Source organism: Mesoplodon densirostris, chromosome 17 (genome assembly GCF_025265405.1).
Source record: "Mesoplodon densirostris isolate mMesDen1 chromosome 17, mMesDen1 primary haplotype, whole genome shotgun sequence".
Lineage (NCBI taxonomy): Eukaryota > Metazoa > Chordata > Mammalia > Artiodactyla > Ziphiidae > Mesoplodon > Mesoplodon densirostris.
Window position 1 is genome coordinate 85,849 of NC_082677.1, and position 21,176 is coordinate 107,024.

General features: G+C 39.0%; 1 protein-coding gene across 1 annotated transcript in view; it reads left to right on the top strand.

Annotated features, from left to right (window-relative positions):
* Positions 1 to 2,989: 2,989 nt before the first annotated feature.
* RNF17 (ring finger protein 17) overlaps positions 2,990 to 21,176 on the top strand; it is a 116,045-nt gene continuing 97,858 nt past the window's right edge. Inside the window, exons 1-6 of the mRNA XM_060080280.1 lie at positions 2,990 to 3,101; positions 6,930 to 7,024; positions 11,692 to 11,783; positions 13,649 to 13,760; positions 14,900 to 14,980; positions 16,349 to 16,449. Of these exons, the coding sequence (XP_059936263.1) occupies positions 2,990 to 3,101; positions 6,930 to 7,024; positions 11,692 to 11,783; positions 13,649 to 13,760; positions 14,900 to 14,980; positions 16,349 to 16,449 (593 nt within the window). The remainder of the gene's footprint in view (positions 3,102 to 6,929; positions 7,025 to 11,691; positions 11,784 to 13,648; positions 13,761 to 14,899; positions 14,981 to 16,348; positions 16,450 to 21,176) is intronic.

A 21,176-nucleotide genomic window follows, 5' to 3' on the forward strand; every position in this document is an offset into this window, starting at 1 on the left:
GCAACTAAGCCCGTGCGCCACAGCTACGGAGGATGCGCTCTAGAGACCACGAGCCGCAACGACTGAAGCCTGTGTGCCTAGAGCCCGTGCTCCACAACGAGAGAAGCCGCCGCAATGAGAAGCCCGCGCACTGCAACAAAAAGCAGCCCCTGCTCGCCGCAAGTAGAGGAAACCCACGCGCAGCAAAAAAGACCCAATGCAGCCAAAAATAAACAAATTAATTAATTAAAAACAACAACAGCTGTCGCTTGAAAAACCTTCTAAAAAAGAAAGACAAATGACTGAGAAATTAAATATTAAGATAATTCTGGCTGCTCCATTTGAAAGGTCCGGTTACCTATTATATGAGGTCTAAACATGTCATTGTATTTCTCACTGACCCCGATTTACCCAGAATTTATTCAGCTGGGATTACCAAGGCATAATTCCCTCCATTTGGCCTGGTGATAATCAGAGTTAATTCCTTTGTACTGCACCACATTCAATTCACCTTACGGCGCAAGAAAAACCCCTATGCAATGAGATTGTCATTATTCAAATTACAGTGGAAAAGGAGATGTGGCTAATTGCTACAATGTTGAGTGCAGGGAGAAATCTGAAGGTTTGGAGGAGGGGTAGGTGGCTCTAAAGCTGACCCATGAAGGATGAGGAGAATATGAATTGATGAAGAGGAAAGAGTGGGCATTCCAGATGAGGGGAACAGGTAATACCACTCACAAAACTGTAGAAAAATTAGCAGGCTACGTGGGAATACTGGCTTGATTGGTACTCTAAATTCCGTTTTGGATTAGTAATAGAAACTATTGGTTGGGTAGCGTGGAGATGGGTTAAGAAATCAGGACTTTTTCCTGAGAGCAGCAAAGTACAAGGATTTTTGAGTACGGGTGAGCTTTTTTAAAACTTGGAATATAGTTGATATACAATGTTGTGGTAGTCTCAGGTGTACAGCACGGTGATTCAGCTTTTGTTCTTTGTGGGGGTTTTTGCAAATTATATTCCATTGTAGGTTATTACAAGATATGGGGTGTAATTCCCTGTGCTATGCAGTATATCTTTGTTGATTATCTACTTTATGTATAGTAATGTGTGTCTGTTAATCTCATAGTCCTAATTTGTCCCTCCCACCCCGTCCCATTTGATAACTGTAAGTTTGTTTTCTATGTCTGTGAGTCTGTTTCTGTTTTATATATAGATTCATTTGTATTAATTTTTAGATTCCACATATAAATGATATCATGATATTTGTCTTTCTTTGACTTATTTCACTAAGCATAATATTCTCTAGGTCCATCCACGTTGCTGGAAATGACAATATTTCATTCTTTTTTATGGCTGAGTAATAGTCCATTGTATATATAGACCACATCATCTTAAGCCAATCGTCTGTTGATGAGCACGGGGGTTGCTGCCATGTCTTGGCTATTGTAAATAGTGCTGCTATGAACATTGGGGTGCATGTAACTTCTTGAACTAGAGTTTTTATTTTTTCCAGATATATACCCAGCAGTGGAATAGCTGGACCATATGGTAGTTCTTTTTTTAGTTTTTTAAGGAATCTCCATGCTGCTTTCCATAGTGGCTGCACCAATTTACATTCCCACCCACAGTGCAGGAGGGTTCCCTTTTCTCCACACCCTCTCCAGCGTTTATTATTTGTAGACTTCGATGGTGGCCATTCTGACTGGTGCGAGACAATTCCTCATTGTGGTTTTTATTTGCATTTCTCTAATAATTAGCAATGTTGGGCATCTTCTCATGTGTTTGTGAGCCATCTGTATGTCTGCTTTGGAAATGTCTATTTAGGTCTTCTGCCCATTTTTTTAAATTCAGTTGTTTTTTGATATTGAGATGTATGAGCTGTTTGCATATTTTGGAATATTAACCAGGAGTGAGCTTTTGAACAGAATACTTCTGTTTCTATTTCCAAAAAAACATAGAGGGAAAAAGAGAAAATGAAACTTATGTGCTGGTTTTTATTCTTAACAGCTGAAGGCACCCTGCCATCCCCAGGTGCTTCATCCACAATATACTTGCCAAATTGCTACCAGATTACTTCATCCCTTGCTCACTCGATTTCCCCAGGACGCTACTGCTTAAAGGGTAAGTCCAAACTCCTTAGCCCAACATTCAAGACTCTTTAAAATTCGACCCCAATATACTTCTCCAAAAAAGCTCACTTTAAGGAAATTAAAACTCTGGCCAAATGGTCTATAAATTCCGAATAGGCCACAGCATCTCCCACCTACTTTCGCTTGCTTACGCGGTTCTTTCTCCCTGGAATGCCTCATTTCTTCTGTTTACCTCTGTAAGTTCTACCCAGGTTTTAAGGTCTAGTGCAAACCCCATATTCGCTAGGAAGGCTTTTCATACAACGCAGACAATTCTTATTTTCTCTAACTTTCCTCTGGCATTTAATACAAGCTGCCTTAGTAGAAGTTACCCTTTTAGGTAGAGGGCTACATACCTCTCAAGCAGGAACCTGTTAGTTTACAAATTCTTAGCAGCCCCAAACTTTCTCAGCACAAGGCCTTGTATATATACCATTAGTGTCGACAACTGTTAGTAATAATGACCACCCCTTTGGTTTGAAATTGTTAACCAAATCTCCCCACCGATGGGTAGCTAGATTGGCTTCTCCACTAAGGCCGCTACGATCCACTAGCGAAGGAAGACAACTTCAACATAAAGGATCGTTCGCTACTTGCGACATCTAAAGCAATATAGTGAGTAATGCGTGCTGGTGATGCTTTCGACACAGGTTGGGCCATGAAACGCTTCCTGAGGACCACTCGGCCTTGTCTCTAAGGGTCCAGGGGGTAAAACAAAAAACAGCTTCGGGCAGCCGGCCGCCCCAGGCTGACTGGGGGGAGGGCTGGAGCTTCCTCGCCACCGATTGGCTCCCTGGAGCCGCCGCCTCCGGTGATTGGCCACTGCCGCGAGGGACGACGGGACGGCACGCGGCGCTGGCTTCACATCTGAGGCGGCGGCGATGCAGGCGGCGGCGGCGTCCTCTTGCGGGCAGGTGGAGAGCGAGAGCCAGGCCTGGGGAGCCGCCGAGGCCCTGTGCAGCCGGTGTGGAAGAAGGTCGTCCGGAGCTCCGGGTGAGGGGCTGGGGGTCAGCCGCGGCCCGCCGGCCGGCGGGGGAGCCGAGGGACGGGCGGGTGGGCAGTGGCCGCGGCGGCGAGAGAGAGCGGGAGAGCTCAGGCCCCGAGCCCGAGTCCGCAGGCCGCTTGCGAGGTCGGGACGCAGAGGCCTGGAGGGCGCCCCCACCCCTCCCTCACACCCCCTCAACCCCCCTTCACCCTCCCCTTCCATCCCCTACGCCCCGCCCCCTCCCCCTCACCCCTGCCCCACCCCCCGTACCCCTACACCCCCTTCGGCCCCTCCACCCGCTCACCCCTGCCCTCCCCCTCCCCCCACCCCCTCACCCCCTGCCCCTCCACCCCCTCCCCTTCACCCCCTGCCCCCTCCACTCAACCCCCTCACGCCCCCGCCCCACCCTACCCTCCACCCCCTGCCCCTCACCCCACCCCCTTCACCCGCCCCCTCCACTCAACCCTCACCCCCCACTCCCCGCCCCACCCCTGACCCCTCACCCCCTCACCCCCCGCCCCCTCCACTCCACCCCCCTTCTCCCCCAGCCGCCACACCTTGCGCCGCCCCCTCCCTCACCGACCAGTTCGCAGGTTCGGAAAAGGGGAGATGCGGGAATTTGGCCGTCGTCCTGTGGTAGAGCAGCAACGACAGGTGATTTTCTTTTTTTTTTTTTTTTTTTTGCGGTACGCGGGCCTCTCACTGTTGTGGCCTCTCCCATTGCGGAGCACAGGCTCCGGACGCGCAGGCTCAGCGGCCATGGCTCACGGGCCCAGCCGCTCCGCGGCATGTGGGATCTTCCTGGACCGGGGCACGAACCCGTGTCCCCTCCATCGGCAGGCGGACTCTCAACCACTGCGCCACCAGGGAAGCCCGACAGGTGATTTTCTTGTGTGGCTCTTGTTGTGGTAACGAAATGTTCCTAAATTAACGGGCGGGGGCGGGGGGCGTGTTGCTCCGTTTGGGTTCAGGCGTTGTTTGGAAAGCAGCCCGTCGCTTTTGTGCGTCTTGTGTTCTTCGGTCCTGGGCCGTCAGGGGCACCGTGCGCTCTCCTCCGCTGAAAACGGGTTCAGGTTACTTGAACGGCACCTAACAGGCCTTAGAGTGCTGTGCCTCTGCCGGGTCCGCGGTGAGTTGTTGACTGTCAGCGCCTGGAGCTGCCCGAAAGCCTTACCGTCACCCTGTGTGACTGTCACATCTTTGTACTTGCAGAGCGAAAGTCAGTTTTCTCAGTCTCTCCGGGACGGACTCCGCTTGGGAGACCTGAGCGTGTAGAGAAAGTTGCTGTGTTTTCCGGGGGAAGAGGCAAGTTTCTCCTGCCCGGATTTCGATCGCTGCTGTTACGTAGAACATCTCCATTATTTGAATGATGTAGTACTGCAGAATAGAGTTTTATTTTTATTTATTTATTTATTTATTTTTTTGCGGTACGCGGGCCTCTCACTGTTGTGGCCTCTCCCGTTGCGGAGCACAGGCTCCGGACGCGCAGGCTCAGCGGCCATGGCTCATGGGCCCAGCCGCTCCGCGGCGTGTGGGATCCTCCCAGACCGGGGCACGAACCCGTGTCCCCTGCATTGGCAGGCGGACTCTCAACCGCTGCGCCACCAGGGAAGCCCCAGAATAGAGTTTTAGAACGTGACACTTTTAAAATCACTGGTTCTTTCATACATTTGTATTGTCGTGCTGAGAAGTACTCAGTTGGAAAGATGGTGCCTCTGCATGTAGAATTGTCAGAGTGCTTTGTAAGCTGTAATGCAGCACACCTTATCTCGACTTGTACAGTATCAGAATCTTATAAACATAAAAGCGTTTTGATTTCTTTAGTAACATTATCTCTGGAATTTAAATAGAGCTTTAAAATTTAGCTTGGTTGTAAGAAAGTTTAAGATGTTTCCTTGGCTTAAAAACTAAAGCTCTTTTTTAACAAAAGAATGCAATTATTATAGTATAAATCAGCAGGAACACTACAATTTTATAGTAAATGATGACTAATTTTATTTAGCTACTTTTCCCTTTTTCTTGTGAAGTCTTTTAAAATGACAACCTTTTGAAGTGACATAGCTATAATGTTGATTATGATAAAGTTCTGCTTAGAGTATTAAAATCTTGGTATTAGATTTTCAGTCAAGCTTATGGTATTTCCCTTCATACATGCTGAGTTTGTGAAAATGATCTTTACATGGGTCGTGTGTGTGACAGAGGTGGCATCTGACTTCTGCCCTGGCTTCTGTCTTTGCCGACGTCTTAGATCATTAAGGGGGGGTGTCTTTGTTTTGGGAATACATTTGATTTACAATGTTGTGTTTCAGTTGTACAGCAAAGTGAAGCAGTTAACCATATACACATATCCGCTCTTTTGTTTAGATTCTTTTCCCATATAGGCCATTACAGAGTATTGAGTAGAGTTCCCTGTGCTATACAGCAGGTCCTTATTAGTCATCTATTTTATATATAGTAGTGTGCATATGTCAATCCCAATCTCCCAATTTATCCCTCCCCCCTCCATCCCCTGGTAACCATAAGTTTGTTTTCTACATCCATGACTCTACTTCTGTTTGGCAAATAAGTTCGTATGTACCCTTTTTTAAAGTTTATTTTTATTATTTATTTATTTTTATAAATCTGTTTATTGATTTATTTTTGGCTGCGTTGGGCCTTCGTTGCTGCGCGTGGGCTTTCTCTAGTTGCAGTGAGCAGGGGCTACTCTTTGTTGCGGTGCGCGGGTTTCTCGTTGTGGTGGCTTCTCGTTGCGGAGCACGGGCTCTAGGCGCGCGGGTTTCAGTAGTTGTGGCTCGCGGGCTCTAGAGCACAGGCTCAGTAGTTGTGGCTCACGGGCTTAGTTGCTCTGCGGCATGTGGGATCTTCCCGGACCAGGGCTCGAACCCGTGTCTCCTGCATTGACAGGTGGATTCTTAACCAGTATGCTACCAGGGAAGTCTCTATACCCTTTTTCTTAGATTCCACGTGTAAGCAATATCATATGATATTTGTCTTTCTGTGTCTGACTTAGCTTCACTCCGTATGACAATCTCTAGGTCCATCCATGTTGCTGCAAATGGCATTATTTTGTTCAGGAGAGAGGTTTTGCCAGTTTCTCATGTCGGCCCTCACTGTCCCCTTCACAGGATAGGAAATATAAATTAGCAGAGGGAAGTATGATCAAGTAGAAAGAACATTAGACTTGGAAACAGAACTAGGTTGGAGTCTGGATTATACCATTTACCCCAGATCACCAAAATGTTTGTTTTTTTTTTTTCTTTTTTGCGGTATGCGGGCCTCTCACTGTTGTGGCCTCTCCCGTTGCGGAGCACAGGCTCCGGATGCGCAGGCCCAGCGGCCATGGCTCACGGGCCCAGCCGCTCCGCGGCATATGGGATCCTCCCAGACCGGGGCACGAACCCGTATCCCCTGCATCGGCAGGCGGACTCTCAACCACTGCGCCACCAGGGAGGCCCACCAAAATGTTTATCCATCTCTAGGTCGAATAAATATTCCCAGCCTACTTAGCTGTGATATTTACAATGACCAAATGAAGTACATCAGAGCACTTTATATGATTATAATAGATGGCAGATTCAAAGTATTATAGGTACCAAATAACTATATAAACAAAGGCAAACAATACTACATAGCTCTGCCTGTTTTTTCTTCTGATTTTTCTCCCTCCTTCTGAGTTGTATTGTTTCTCCTGAATTTTGTTTAATCATCCATTTCTAACTAAACTAGATATCTTTTCCTATACAGGAGAATTCCCTTTAATTTTCTCCTCTGATTATACTGAATATTCAATGTTGACAAACTGAAAAGTTTAATTCACAATAGAATTTCATCAATAGGTCACCACCATGAACTTCAATGTGGACATGCTTTTTGTGATCTGTGCTTGTTAATAACTGAAGAATACAGCACAATTACATGCCCTGATTGTGAGGTAAGTTTTATTGTCTTTCATACTGAATGCATTACAGCCTAATGTTAAAGGTTAAAATGTTAGAGAAATAAAACATACTTCTAGTTAGGAACTAGAAACTTGCATTTTTGCTGCTGAGTCTTTTAAGTAAAGAAACCTAGCAAAAGGTAAAGCTTTTCACATCCATTTTATAATTGTTCAAAGAGATCAAGAAGAATGCAAGGTTAAGGTCATACACTTATTAGCCTACATATTTTGACTCTGGAGATTTCTGTGGAATATTTCCTTTTTTTATTTATTTTTATTTTAATGAAGTATATTCCTTTCAAATCTCTACACCCCCCACCCTTTTTTTGGGCCGCACAGTGAGCGAGATCTTAGTTCCCTGACCAGGGATCAAACCTGCGACCCCTGCAGTGGAAGTGCAGAGTCTAACCACTGGATGGCCAGGGAAGTCCCCAAATCTCTGCTCCCCTTTTCCACACCAGTACCATGCAAGCAAATTTTGAATTTCCCCCTGACCCTCAACCTTTGCGTGTCATCAGATTTACATTTGTGGAGATGTGTAACAAAACAAAACAAAACAGAATGCAAACAACGGCCTAAAGTTAATGTTAACTTCAGAAGTGCTAAAAATAGTACAGTTACACTAAAATCTGTGCGCCCAAAATAATGAGAACAAATTAAGGATTTAAAATGAAATTTACTGAACATTCTTTGCATTTTCTACAAATATAAATGTTGCTCAGTTTATATAGTATGTTCCTGGAAAGTTGTCTTAATCTCTAAATTCATAATGTTCCACTTGAGAGATCAGAGTTTGGGGATTTGTATCCATTGTTTTCTGTGGCAAACAATTAACATAGAGGCAGAAGACCTGGAATGCAGTCCTAGTTCTGTCACCCTAAGGCTGAGTTTCCTCATTTGTGAGATGGAAATAATACCTGCGCTTTTTTTTTTATCTCATAGGATTGTAAGAGTCAATTCTGAATTATGTGAAAGTTCTTTACAAGCTTTAAAATAAGTGTTATAGTCGACCCTTGGTTATTTAGGTGTGGATTAACTGGTTTGCAGGTTAAACGTGATAAAAATATATATAATAATGTGTATATGCACATATAAATGTATAATTTGTGAAAGTTTCAATTATAGCATAAACATTCACATATAAGAAAACATCTGTTTTGGAATTACATACTTTACAAATCATGGCCTTTATTGTGGGAAATTCCTGTCCCCTTTCCCTTTTTTTTTTTTTGACAGTCGGTTCCTCAGATGTGGCTAGCTGCATAGTTAAGACAAAGGGGAACCTAGCTCCTGTGGTTGAAATGGAATGTCCCCGACACATTGAGTCTTGTGGTGGGTAAAGAGTGAGTGAAGGGAAAAGGAAGAGACAGAACTGTCCCTGCTCATATCCATCCTGTTCTGATATTCAAAAACAGCAGGTTTATTAGAACGGTAACCTCTTGCCTTTTGTGGCAAATGACTTTGTGTTTAATGGTCTCTTAAGTCACTATGCTTGTATTATTTTTAGTGTTTTGGGTAACATCTAATGAAGTGTTTATAGTGTATTTACAAATACTGGTTTTTGATTTTAGGGTTGTAACGAATCTATTTTGTATCATTTGACTAGTTCCGACCCTAACTTTGGGGGATATGTGATCTGTCCCATCCTTCCCTCCTTTTCCCCTGTGCTGAGTCCTTCAAGAAACCATCCTGAAATTGTTACCACTCTTATTAGTTTTTAAAGTTTAGATTTTTCTGATATCTTATATTTGGAATAAGAGATAATGGAAGAATCAAGTCTAAATTAGTGAAAAGTCTGAATTTATAGACTATTTCAGGATTGAAGTTTATTACTTTTAAATAATGTACATTGCTCTAAAAAGTAAGATTTAGGTACCTATATTCACATTAGACATATTTATAATTTATCTTTAATGTTGAAGGCCTAGGTAGTGCTGATTATTTCAAGCTTAAGCCTAAAATGATTCCTTTCAGGGTTAATGGGTACACTTGTGTTCTTATTTTTGAGTTTGGGTGAGTATGAATTTATCTACCAGTTTTTATCTTTTATACTTGTATGGTTTTTTTTAATAGCATCCCTTCTCTGCTTTTGATTGATATTAATGGTTAATAATAACCATTCTATAATTATATGCAGCAATATGGCAGGTTTTGTTCAAGGATAGGATCATACTTAGGTACCATTCCAAAAATACTGGCATTTTATTGATAATTTAGACCTGAGTCCAAAAATACATTGGGCCATGAGGAAATGATAATTTATCCAATCAATAGGTAATTAATATATATTAGAATCCCATGTGGATTGGAAATGTTAATAACATGCAAATTGAAAATGTAAAATAGAAGAGACTATAGATAATTGTGTAATCTTGGATGGCGAAGCCTTGTTAAATGTATCACTGAAGTCAGAAACCATAGAAGAAATGCCATTTAAATTTGACCGCATTTTTTCATTTACAAGTAGAAAAAAATAACCAATCAAAAACACCACCATAAATAAAACTTAAGTGACAAGCTGTGCTGGGGGAACGGGGAGAAAATCTTTATTATATATATTAGAAGTTAAGACTCTTTACACAATTTTAACTGAAATCTTTTAAATCAGTTGTATTTAATATTTTCTTAAATTTCCTGGGAGAAATGTCCTGTATCAAATCTACTGGTAGTAACATTAACTTCTTACTATGAAATGACCAGCCAAAGGGGCATAAATGAGAAGGTGGATAGAAATTATTAAGGTTTTAGCCCCCAATTTTGGGGGGTGCTCTTAAAAATAACATTTGATCCAATGTTATGTTTTTAAAGTAACGCTTTTCTCCTAATTATCTAATAATAGATAACTGTCTTTGGTACGTTATACTTGAAACCTTGCTAGGACATCCTCTTCCCACCAAAGACACTTAATGTATTCACATGGGAGACTATAACACTTAGTAGTCTGCTTTATTTCTCTCAGCATTAACCTATCCTCATGAGAGTCTCCTACGTTACTTTTAATGGCTGCATAATAAACCCTGGTACATAAGTGCTGTAATCGCTTTATCAAAAACACTTAGGTGGTTTTCAAATTCTTTCACTATATTTTTGCATAATTCCTCAAACCCACTCCCACCAAAAAAAAAATCCCATCAGCAGGTTCTGTTAATTTCTGTGCCTTAAAAAAAAAAATCGGTGTTTGTATTTGTCACATTTAAAAAAAAATGTTTGGCAATTTAATGGGCAAAAAAATGGGTATCTGCTTGTTTTAAATTGCAAATCCCTGATTACTAGTGAAATTGAGCAATTTTTCATATGTTGACTTCTCAGCTCTTCTGGGAGGATCTTTAACAGATCCTTCAAGGTCCTTTCCATATTTTCCTTTTGAATTGTCTTTTTCCTAACTTGTAAGAATACTTCATGTGATAGAAATGTTAACACTTCGTTCTGTGTATTTTAACTATTGATATTTTCTCCCAATTTTTCACTTTAAATTTTATTACTTTTTTTTTTTTTTTTTTGTGGTATGTGGGCCTCTCACTGTTGTGACCTCTCCCGTTGCGGAGCACAGGCTCCAGATGCACAGGCCCAGCGGCTATGGCTCACGGGCCCAGCCGCTCCGTGGCATGTGGGATCCTCCTGAGCCGGGGCACAAACCCGCGTCCCCTGCATCGGCAGGCGGACTCTCAACCACTGCACCACCAGGGAAGCCCTAATTTTATTACATTTAACCATTCAGAAATGTTTCCTTTTTCAGTTGTTTTTTTCCCCCTCCTTCATGGCTTCTAAGTTTTCTTTGATTAGGCAGACTTTTCATCTCAGAATTATACATATTTTTTTTTCAATACTTATATAAGTATTGAAGTATAAGTATTATATAAGTATTTTTAAAAGGCGCATATTAAATCTCTTTCTGTTTTATATGATGTAAGGTGGGTATGTAACTTTCTTCTTCAGAATGATTAGCTGGCTTTCCCACATGATTTATTGAATAATCCTTCGTCTATTTAATGGAAATGCCATTTATAGTCTGTATGAAGTTCCCGTGTATATGAGGATCTGTTTCAGGGCTTTGTTCTGTTCATTTGCAGTTGACCCTTAGACAACTCAGGTTTGAACTGTGTAGGTCCATTTGTACGTGGTATGTTAAAATTTTTGTAATTCTTGCACATTATATTTTCCATATGAACTTTAGGATTATATTAATTTTATATTAGACGTGTTTTAGGGTATTAAATCTTTGTCTTCAGGAACCTAACATAATTTTCCATTTATTCAGTTTTTGTTTTATGATACCCAGTAAGTTTTTTTGGTTTTCTTATTTTAGAGCTTATATTTTTCTTATTAAAGTTATCCCCAAGTATTTTAGAGTTTTGAACATACCTTAAGATAGCATTGTAAAATTTTTACAGTAAATTTTTAAAGTAATGTTCCAAGTATTTCCTTTATAAGTGTGGTATTTTAGTTAATGTTCTGTTTAATTAATAGCTGCCAAATTACTGATTTCCTCAAAAATTAAAATAGGATAAAAATATCACATAAGTACAATTTTTCTTTGATTTAAAGAGGATTTAAGGATCTTTTCATTTATCTATGAATGGCTCACTAGTTTTTTGAATTCTGGATAAACAGAATTTATTGAATGACTTTCTGTTTTTTTGTTTGTAATCTTTTGTCCTAAGGTTGTTTCAACTATAAATACAAAACAAGAATACTGCCCAATAGATAGATGTATTAAAGAAGATTCTTTTATGGAAAAACTTCAGCCTAAAAAGTATGTTCCATGTGCACTTATTTTAGTATTTAAAGTTCAGTATGTTTCTGAAAGAGTTATTTTAGAATTATTGATTAAAGGTCATTCTTAGATTAGTGTTTCTAACCCATTGTTTACAGAGAGCTCTTTAAGTTTATAATTTGAGCTGTTAATGAAATGGAGAATCCAGCTCCTAAAGAAGCAGCATTAATTTGTCCTTATTTAAAGTGAGACCAAAAAAAAAGAATTCAAGATTACCATTTTTACACCCTATTTAATTGTTTTAGTCTCTTTTGCCTACCTTTAGCTCTTCCAGACTCTTTCCTGTTCTGTGGTTCTTCATTGCCTGTCCAAATAAAATCCAAAATCCTTTAGGCTAACAGTCATGACTTTTCACATTACTACTGCAGTTTCTCTGTCCAGATTTAAATGGGTGCTTAGAAACCAACAGAAGAGTTATTTCTTTGGGTACTAAAACCACTTAGCTAAAGTCTGGCAACTGGTTATTGATAGAACCAGCGATAGCACTCAGGCTCATTGAATGCAGGTACTGCTCCCAGCTCCTCTGTATTCCATCAGTCACTTCCTCCATAAGCTCTGAGTGGAGTGATGAGAATAAATCTTCAGGAATCTTTGTGGCTCTGTGTGAGTCATACATATAGGAGCACCTACGTATCTAGCAGATGACTTACTGTGTGAGGGAGACCGACTTTAAAAGGGCAGTAAAGGTTGTGCACCCGCTCCAGAGGAGGGAGCCCCTGCTCAGCTCCAGCCAGTCCCTGGAGCTGTGTGTTGAGACCATCCCAGTGGTCCCAGATTATCCTTTTCTTTTCCAAGACAAAAGAGAAATCTGGACTTCTATGTGAAACTTCCTTACTTTTTAAACATCATGCAAGTCAAGTCTGATTGTACCTTTGTCTAGATATGTGTAATGTCAAATACAGTTGCAAAGTAAAATTTTACTTTCAGAAGTAGATGAATCTGTTTTAGGTACCCCATTTTTTTTCCAAATTGCCATTTTTTAATTAGTTCTCCATGTCGAGTGTACTTAATGTTAGAAACTCCTGTTTCCTAATTTCAGTAGAGTTTGGTTTAAATAGTCATATATTTTAAAATAGAAGTATTCCTTGATACATATAGTATTTCCTTCCTGATTTGTCTTTAATATTTTGAAACAGGAATTGAATGATGGACTCCTTATGGCTAATGCATTCACATATGTTTTCAAAAACATGAATATCCACTTTTTAAAGTAATTGAATGTTTAAAAATTACCTAGTGTATTATTCTATGAGAGTAACATTTAATCATAGTAAACTATTACAGGCTATGATTAACTTATTCAGCAAACACTGAGTGCTTACTGTGTGCCAGCCAACACAGGGATATAAAGATAAAAATAGGCCGAAACTCTAGCATCTGTAGACAAGAAATGCAGCTTACTCTTCTGTTGAAATTAACTTGCCTAGTAAATTCATTACCTTTATGTACATTAGGCAGGCCTATAAGTACATTTTTTAATAGCTGGCATTTGTGTGTATAAATACTTTAATTGAGCTTAGGACAGTTAAATGATTATCAACATCTCTACCAAAAAATACCAGGGAAGGAGAGATGATTAGGAAATTAAAGCACAATTTATACTGTAAGCTGTTATTTTTAGGAATTTGTTAAGTTGAATTCTTGATTAAAATTGTTTTATGTGAAAGCGTATTTAGTCATGGTTTTCCTCTCTTTGCATATCATAGATAATTGAGAACCCACTGTAAGTGTTCTTATAAATCATCGTAAGAATTATTTTTGATAGAGGGTAAAAATCAGAATAGAAGATTTAAATCATTATATAAATGTTGATACTTAAAATAATGTACTTGACATTTTTCCAGGATGGAGAATTGTTCTCAGGACTTTAAAAAGACTGCTGATCTACTAACTGTTGGTTTAGAACATTCAGCCTCCACACATGGGACTGTTTTGAACCCATCAACTGTAGTAGAGGTATGAAAAATGTAATTCATGAAGTGAGATGAGGCCAAACATTTTTACTTTTCTCTGGTAGCTTAACTTGCCTCTCCTCTCAAGGGTCCTATAATTATAGATTGTTTTGGAAGCTTAAAGGTAACAGAGGTAAACCTACACTCCTTGCATGAATCTCTTGTTTTATTCTAAACTATGTCTCAACAATTCTCTTTTCTTCCCAGGGCAGCCCATTCTACCTTTGACCAACTCTGTTAGGGCTCTTGATATTTACGTGTATGTAGCAGCTTCCCTTTGAACCTAGTTACTGAATTCAGATTCTGTGAAACTTGTTTAAAGTACAAGCTTCTAAATTCTTTTCTTTAAAAAAATTTTTTTTGATGTGGACCATTTTAAAGTCTTTATTGAATTTGTTAAAATATTGCTTCTGCTTTATGTTTTGGTTTTTTGGCCGTGAGGCATGTGAGATGTTGGCTCCCTGACCAGGGATCAAACCCACACCCCCTGCAGTGGAAGGCGAAGTCTTAACCACTGGACCGCCAGGGAAGTCCCACAAGTTTCTAAATTCTAAGTGTGATTTTCCAGTTGTTTTAATGACAAATAAAAGGCCTAATGGCACTCGTTGATGATGATGTAATTGTTGGAAGATTTGAATTGTACCAGTAACTACTTTTGATGACTTTAAATAATGTATTCTTTTAATTGAAGGTTAGAAACCGAATAAACTCCAAAATGCAGTTGAATGGAGTATTAAGTTTTTTTGTTAAGGAGATCATTAGTGGGCTGCGAGAGGAGAGAGCACTATCTTCAGTGTTTAAATCTTAATGTAGCCTAATCATAATCTTGTTTTCTTAAAAACTATTACTTTTTACATGTATATATTTATGGCCGCGATAAAATTTTCAGGTAGTTTTAAGTTGCAAAATGTTTATAGGACATAATCCCATTTATTCAAAAAGATAGCTAAAAAAAAGAAATCCGGAATGCTATCACCAAAACTCTAAAATGTTCATTGTTGCTTGTTTTCAGATTTCTGTAATGGGTCTATGTTGCTTTTGTAGCCAAAACGTTAGCTTGATGTTTCTACAACTAATACAGTATATCTTAAGCATCTATTTTTGTATTTTGTATTTGTATGTGGTCCCCCTACCCCTTTTTAGGAGACTGAAACTGTGGAAGAAATTGATGAAGCATTGAAGGTGGCAGGCCAAAATTTTGAACAATTAAGTATTGCTGTAAAAGTAAGCATTCTGAATGATCAAAGTCTATCATTAATTAAGGCATGTTCTCTTTAAATGTGTATATTTAGATGTAACATCACTGAAGGTAGAGCTTAGCGCTGAGTTATTAAGTATGATAATCTAATGAGAGAGAAACGTACAAAAGAATGGAAAACTCTCATGGCCTGCTAGGATTAGTCTCCTAGCATTGTTGTGCTAGCAGCCTACTGCAGTTGGAGCTCTATTAAAGAACTCTCATTTCTGCTTGCTGTGAGCTGAATTTTGTCTTGGAAGCATTGCAGATCACCCTTCAAACATTGCTCATTATTTGGCTGTATACTGTTACACTGAGTCTTATGCTCTTTTCTTTCTTACCTCATCACCCAAGAGAGAGACTCCCTCATTTATTGACAAACAGCAAGCTCCTTGAACCTAGCAATGGCAAATTTACAACCAGAGCATTCAAAAGGTTATAGTTGATATGAAATTTAAGACTTCGACAGATGAATTTAGGAGGGGGGTAAAAATTCAACCCATAACAGGTTCATGTCCTTCTCACATGCAAAATACATTCAGCACATCTCACACCCCCAAAATTCTTAACCTATTTCAGCATCAACTCTAAGTCCAAAATCTCATCTAAGTATCTTCTAAATCAGGTATGGGTGAGACTCAGGGTATGACTCATGCTGGGGCAAAATTCCTCTCCAATCTGAAAATGTGAAACTAATAAATTATCTCCTTCTAAAATACGTTGGTTGGGCAAGCATAGGATAGACATTCCCATTCCAAAAAAGGAAAAATTGAAAGAAAAAAAAAAGATCTCAAGCAATGATTCTTTGTTTAAATTTATAAAGAAGTATGTAGAATAGTCAACATTTTAATTCAAGTATTTTTAAAATATTTTATATAGGTATAAAGTTTTTTTTTTTGGCCGCAGCATGCAGGATCTTAGTTCCCTGGCCAGGGATTGAACACATGCCCCGGTACTGGGATCGCAGAGTCTTAACCAGTGGACTGCCAAGGAATTCCCTAATATTATATTTTAAGTTTTTATGAATTTAAGGAATCCTGCCAGAGAGAAACTCAGCTATCCAAAATGATTCATTTCCTGTACTGATTAAAAGTGATAAGAAGTTTAGAAAACTTAGTCAATTTTCTAGGCCTTTTTGCTAATTTATCAGTACAGAGTGCTAACAAAGATGTGATCTTGTTGACAAGTACCAGGATTTAAAGTTTAACCTTTTGACTTATTTTTATTATCTGATCTCTTGTGTTGTTATTTTGAAAAGTCCAAAAAGTACCTTTTACTTTCAAAAGTATGTTGAATAGTACAGTTCCTACAAAATAAAAATACCAAATTAGGTCTTTGTATTATGCTCTTCCCAGATGCTCGAACATATATACAATCAAAGAAAAGAGGAGACAGTCAGTCTTATAGAGGTTCTGGAGAAGCAATTTGATCAGCTTTTCACTTCTCTTGATTCCAGGTAATAAGTTAAAAATATAGACTCAGTGCAACTGAAGCTTTTAACATTAACTTGTCATTTTATTCCTTTGTACAGACTGAAGAAATGAGTAAATTTTAAACGAGTTTGGAAGGTAATGGGTGGTCCCTACAGGCTGATGTTTACAGCTTCAAAATGAAGAACTATTTATTTATTCATTTAGCCTATTTGTCATCTGGTCCCTGTTAAAATAAACAATTTCTTTCTTAAAGCAGTCAGCACAGAAAAATACTTTCTCATTCTGAATCCTGTTGTAGAATTCAGCATACTTGGGAAAATGCAAACATACATTTTCATGTGGATAATTCCATCTTTTTTTTTCAGGTATTTGCATCAGAGCATATAATACTCTAGTGATTTTTCTAAACAAATACCATACTGTTACATATCCATTCTTTTTAAAAACGTTGATATATATGATCTCAAATAACCTTTAATCACACTTTGCATTTCAAGAGACAGGCTCATGAAAGTTGTGATAAATATATTTAGAACTGGTACTTGCCTGTTTGGCTCTTAGTTCATTTTTTCAGTCTGATTAGGATGACTAGAGCATATGCTCAACACCATGAATGAATCAGTTGATATTCTTTATTCCTCAATGCTGATGGTATCTCACATTTGGTATTTAATTATAACACTTAAGTGATAGGTCATGTGCATGCATTTAAAAAATATTTCTTAAAAGTAGTGAATATGGGGCTTCCCTAGTGGCGCAGTTATTGAGAGTCCGCCTGCCGATGCAGGGGATGCAGGTTCGTGCCCCAGTCCGGGAAGATCCCACATGCCGCGGGGTGGCTGGACCCGTGAGCCATGGCAGCTGAGCCTGTGCGTCCGGAGCCTGTGCTCCACAATGGGAGAGGCCACAACAGTGAGAGGCCCGCATACCGCAAAAAAAAAAAAAAAAAAAAAAAAAAAGTAGTGAATATACATAATGAAATTTACCTTTTTAACCATTTAAAAATACAGTTTAGTGGTGGGAGGAGGGGTAAATCAGCAGCTTGAGATGAACATACACACACTATATATAAGATAGATAACCAACAAGAACCTACTGTATAGCACAGGGAACTGTACTAAATATTCTATGATAACCTTTTTGAGAAAAGAATCTAAAAAAGAATGAATATACGTATATGTATAACTGAATCACTTTGCTGTATACCTGAAACTAACACAACACTGAGTATCAACTATACGCCAATAAAATTAAAATTAAAAAAGTACAGTTTAGTGGCATATGGTAATTTTATGTTTAACTCTTTGAAGACTGCCACACTGCATTCTATGGTGGCTACACATGTTACATTCCCACCAGCAGTGCACAAAGGTTCCAATTTCTCCACATCCTCACCAACATTTGTTGTTTTTTTTTAAAGATGAGCCATTTTCAGAATGTGAAGTGATGTCTCATTTTTGGATTTGACTTACATTTCCGTAATGGCTGGTATTGTGAAGCACATCTTTTCATGTGCTTATTAATTGACCATTTGTTTATTTTCTCTGGAGAGGTATGTATTCCAGTCCTTTGCCCAATTTTGATTTGGATTATTTATTTTGTTGTGGTTGGAGTAGGAGTTCTTTATACACTGTGGATGTTAGTCCTTTATCAGATACATCATTTTCAGATACTCTCTCTCTTTCTGTGGCTTACCTTTTGTTTGTGTTTTTTAAAAAAGTTTTTTATTGGAGTATAGTTGATTTACAATGTTGAGTTAGTTTCAGGTGTACAGCAGAGTGATTCAGTTACACATACATGTATTCTTTTTCAGATTCTTTTCCATTATAGGTTATTAACAAGATACTGAATAGGGTTCCCTGTGCTGTACAGTACGTCCTTGTTGTTTATCTACTTTATATAGGGTAGTGTGTATCTGATAATCCCAACCTCCTAATTTATCCCTCCCTTCCTTTCCCCTTTGGTACCATAAGATTGTTTTCTATGTCTATGAGTCTGTTTCTGTTTTGTAAGTAAGTTCATTTATATTATTTTTTAGATTCCACATAAAAGTGATATATGATATTTGTCTTTCTCTGACTTCACTAAGTATAATATTCTCTAGGTCCATCCATGTTGCTGCAAATGGCATTATTTCATGCTTCTTTATGGCTGAGTCGTATTCCATCATATACATATATCACATCTTCTTTATCCATTCATCTGTTGATGGACACTTAGGTTGCTTCTGTGTCTTGACTATTGTAAATAGTGCTTCTATGAACATTGAGGTGCATGTGTCTTTTTGAATTAGAGTTTTCGTCTTTTCCAGATATGTTCCCAGGAGTGGGATTGCTGGATCATATGATAACTCTATTTTTAGTTGTTTTTTTTTTTGCGGTACGCAGGCCTCTCACTGTTGTGACCTCTCCTGTTGCGGAACACAGACTCTGGACGCGCAGGCTCAGCGGCCATGGCTCACGGGCCCAGCCGCTCCGCGGCATGTGGGATCTTCCCGGACCGGGGCACGAACCCATGTCCCCTACATTGGCAGGCAGACTCTCAACCACTGAGCCACCAGGGAAGCCCCTATTTTTAGTTTTTTAAGGAACCTCCATACTGTTCTTCATAGTGGCTGTATCAATTTCCATCCAATCTGGAATCAATTTCCATCCAATTTCAATCTACACCAACGGTGTAGGAGGGTTCCCTTTTCTCCACAGCCTCTCCAGCATTTATTATTTGTAGACTTTTTGATAATGGCCATGCTGAGTCATGTGAAATGATACCTCATTGTAGTTTTGATTTGCATTTTTCTAATAATCAGTGATGTTGAGTATCTTTTCATATGCCTGTTGACCATCTGTATGACCGTCCTCTTTGGAGAAATGTACGTTTAGGTCTTTTGTCCATTTTTTTTTTTTTTTTTTTATATTGAGCTGTATGAGCTGCTTGTATATTTTGGACATTAAGCCTCTGTTGATCACATCGTTTGCAAATATTTTCTCCCAGTCCATAGGTTGTCTTTTGTTGTCTTGTTTATGGCTTCTTTTGCTGTGCAAACGCTTGTAAGTTTGATTACGTCCTATTTGTTTATTTTTGCTTTTATTTCTTTTGCCTTGAGAGACTGACCTAAGAAAACACTGCTTCTGTGGCTTGTCTTTTCACTCTCTTGATAGCATTCTTTGATCCACAAAAGTTTTTAATTGATAAAGTCCAGTTTATCTGTTTTTTCTTTTGTTGCCTGTGTTTTGATGTCATATCCAAGAAATCATTGCCAAATCTAACATCATGAAGCTTTTCCCCCCTGTGTTTTCTTCTAAGAGTTTTATAGTTTTAGCTCTTACATTTAGGTCTTTGAGTCATTTTAAGCTAATTTTTGTATATAGTGTAAGGGAAGGGTCCAACTTATTCTTTCCCATATGGATATCCAGTTTTCCCAGCACCGTTTGTTGAAAAGATGGTCTTTTCTCCATTGAATGGTCTTGGCACTCTTGTCAAACCTCAGCTGAACCGTACCTGTGAAGACTTATTTCTGGGCTCTCTATTCTGTTCCGTGGGTCCATCTGCCTGTCCTTGTGGCAGCAGCACACTGTTTTAATTACTGCGGCTTTGTAGCAAGTTTTGACGTCAGGATGTGTGAGCTCTCCAACTTTGTTCTTTTCCAAGGTTGTTTTGGAAGTTTAGGGTCCCTTGAGGTCTCATGTGACTTTTAGGATGGGCTTTTCTATTCTACATGAAACATCATTGGGATTTTGATAGGGATGGCTTTGAATTGTAGATTGCTTTGCATATTGACATCTTAACAATATTAAATCTTCTGGTTCATGAACGTGGGAGATCTTCCCATTTATTTTGTCTTCATTAATTTCAGCAGTGTTGTGTAGTGTACAACAAGTGTACAAGTCTGTGGCATCCTCAGTTATGTTTATTCCTGAGTATATTCTTCTTTTTATTCTGTTGTAAAATGAATTGTTAATTTCCTTTTCGGACTGTTCATTGTTAGTGTGTAGAAATGCATCTGATATTTTGTGTGTTCATTTTGCATCCTACATCTCTGCTGAATTCGTTTATTAGACCTACTAGTATTTTTGTGGCATCTTTACCTATAAGATCATGTCATCTGCAAAAAGAGATCATTTTCCAACTTCTTGTAAATTTGGATGGCTTTTATATCTTTCATTTTTTTGCCTATTTACTCTGGCTAGAACTGACACGATATATTAAATAGCAGTGGCAAAATCTCACGTCCTTTTCTTACTACTGTTCTTAGAAGAAAAGCTGTCAGTCTATCATCTAATGTAATGTTAGCTGTGGGTTTTTCTTATATAGCCTTTATTATGTTGATGTAGTTTCCCTCAATTCCTAATTTGAGTGTTTTTATCCTGAAAGGTGTTGAGAACGTCACATCCTTTTTCTCTATCGTTTGAAAGGACCCTGTGGGGGGTTTTACTTGTTTCTGTTAATGTGGTGTATAACATTAATTGATATTCATATGTTGAAGCTTCCTTCATTCCAGGGAATAAATCCCATTTGGCATGATGTGGTATTCTTTCACTATACTGCTGATTCAATTTACTAGTATTTTATTGAGGATTTTGCATTAATACTTGTGAGAGATGTTGATCTATAGTTTTCTTGTAGTGTTTTCATATGGCTTTGGTATGAGGGCAATGCTGGTCTCATAGAATAAGTTAGGAAATGTTTTCTCTGGCTCTTCAGTTTTTTGGAAGAGTTTGAGGAGGATTCGTGTTAATTCTTCATAAAATTT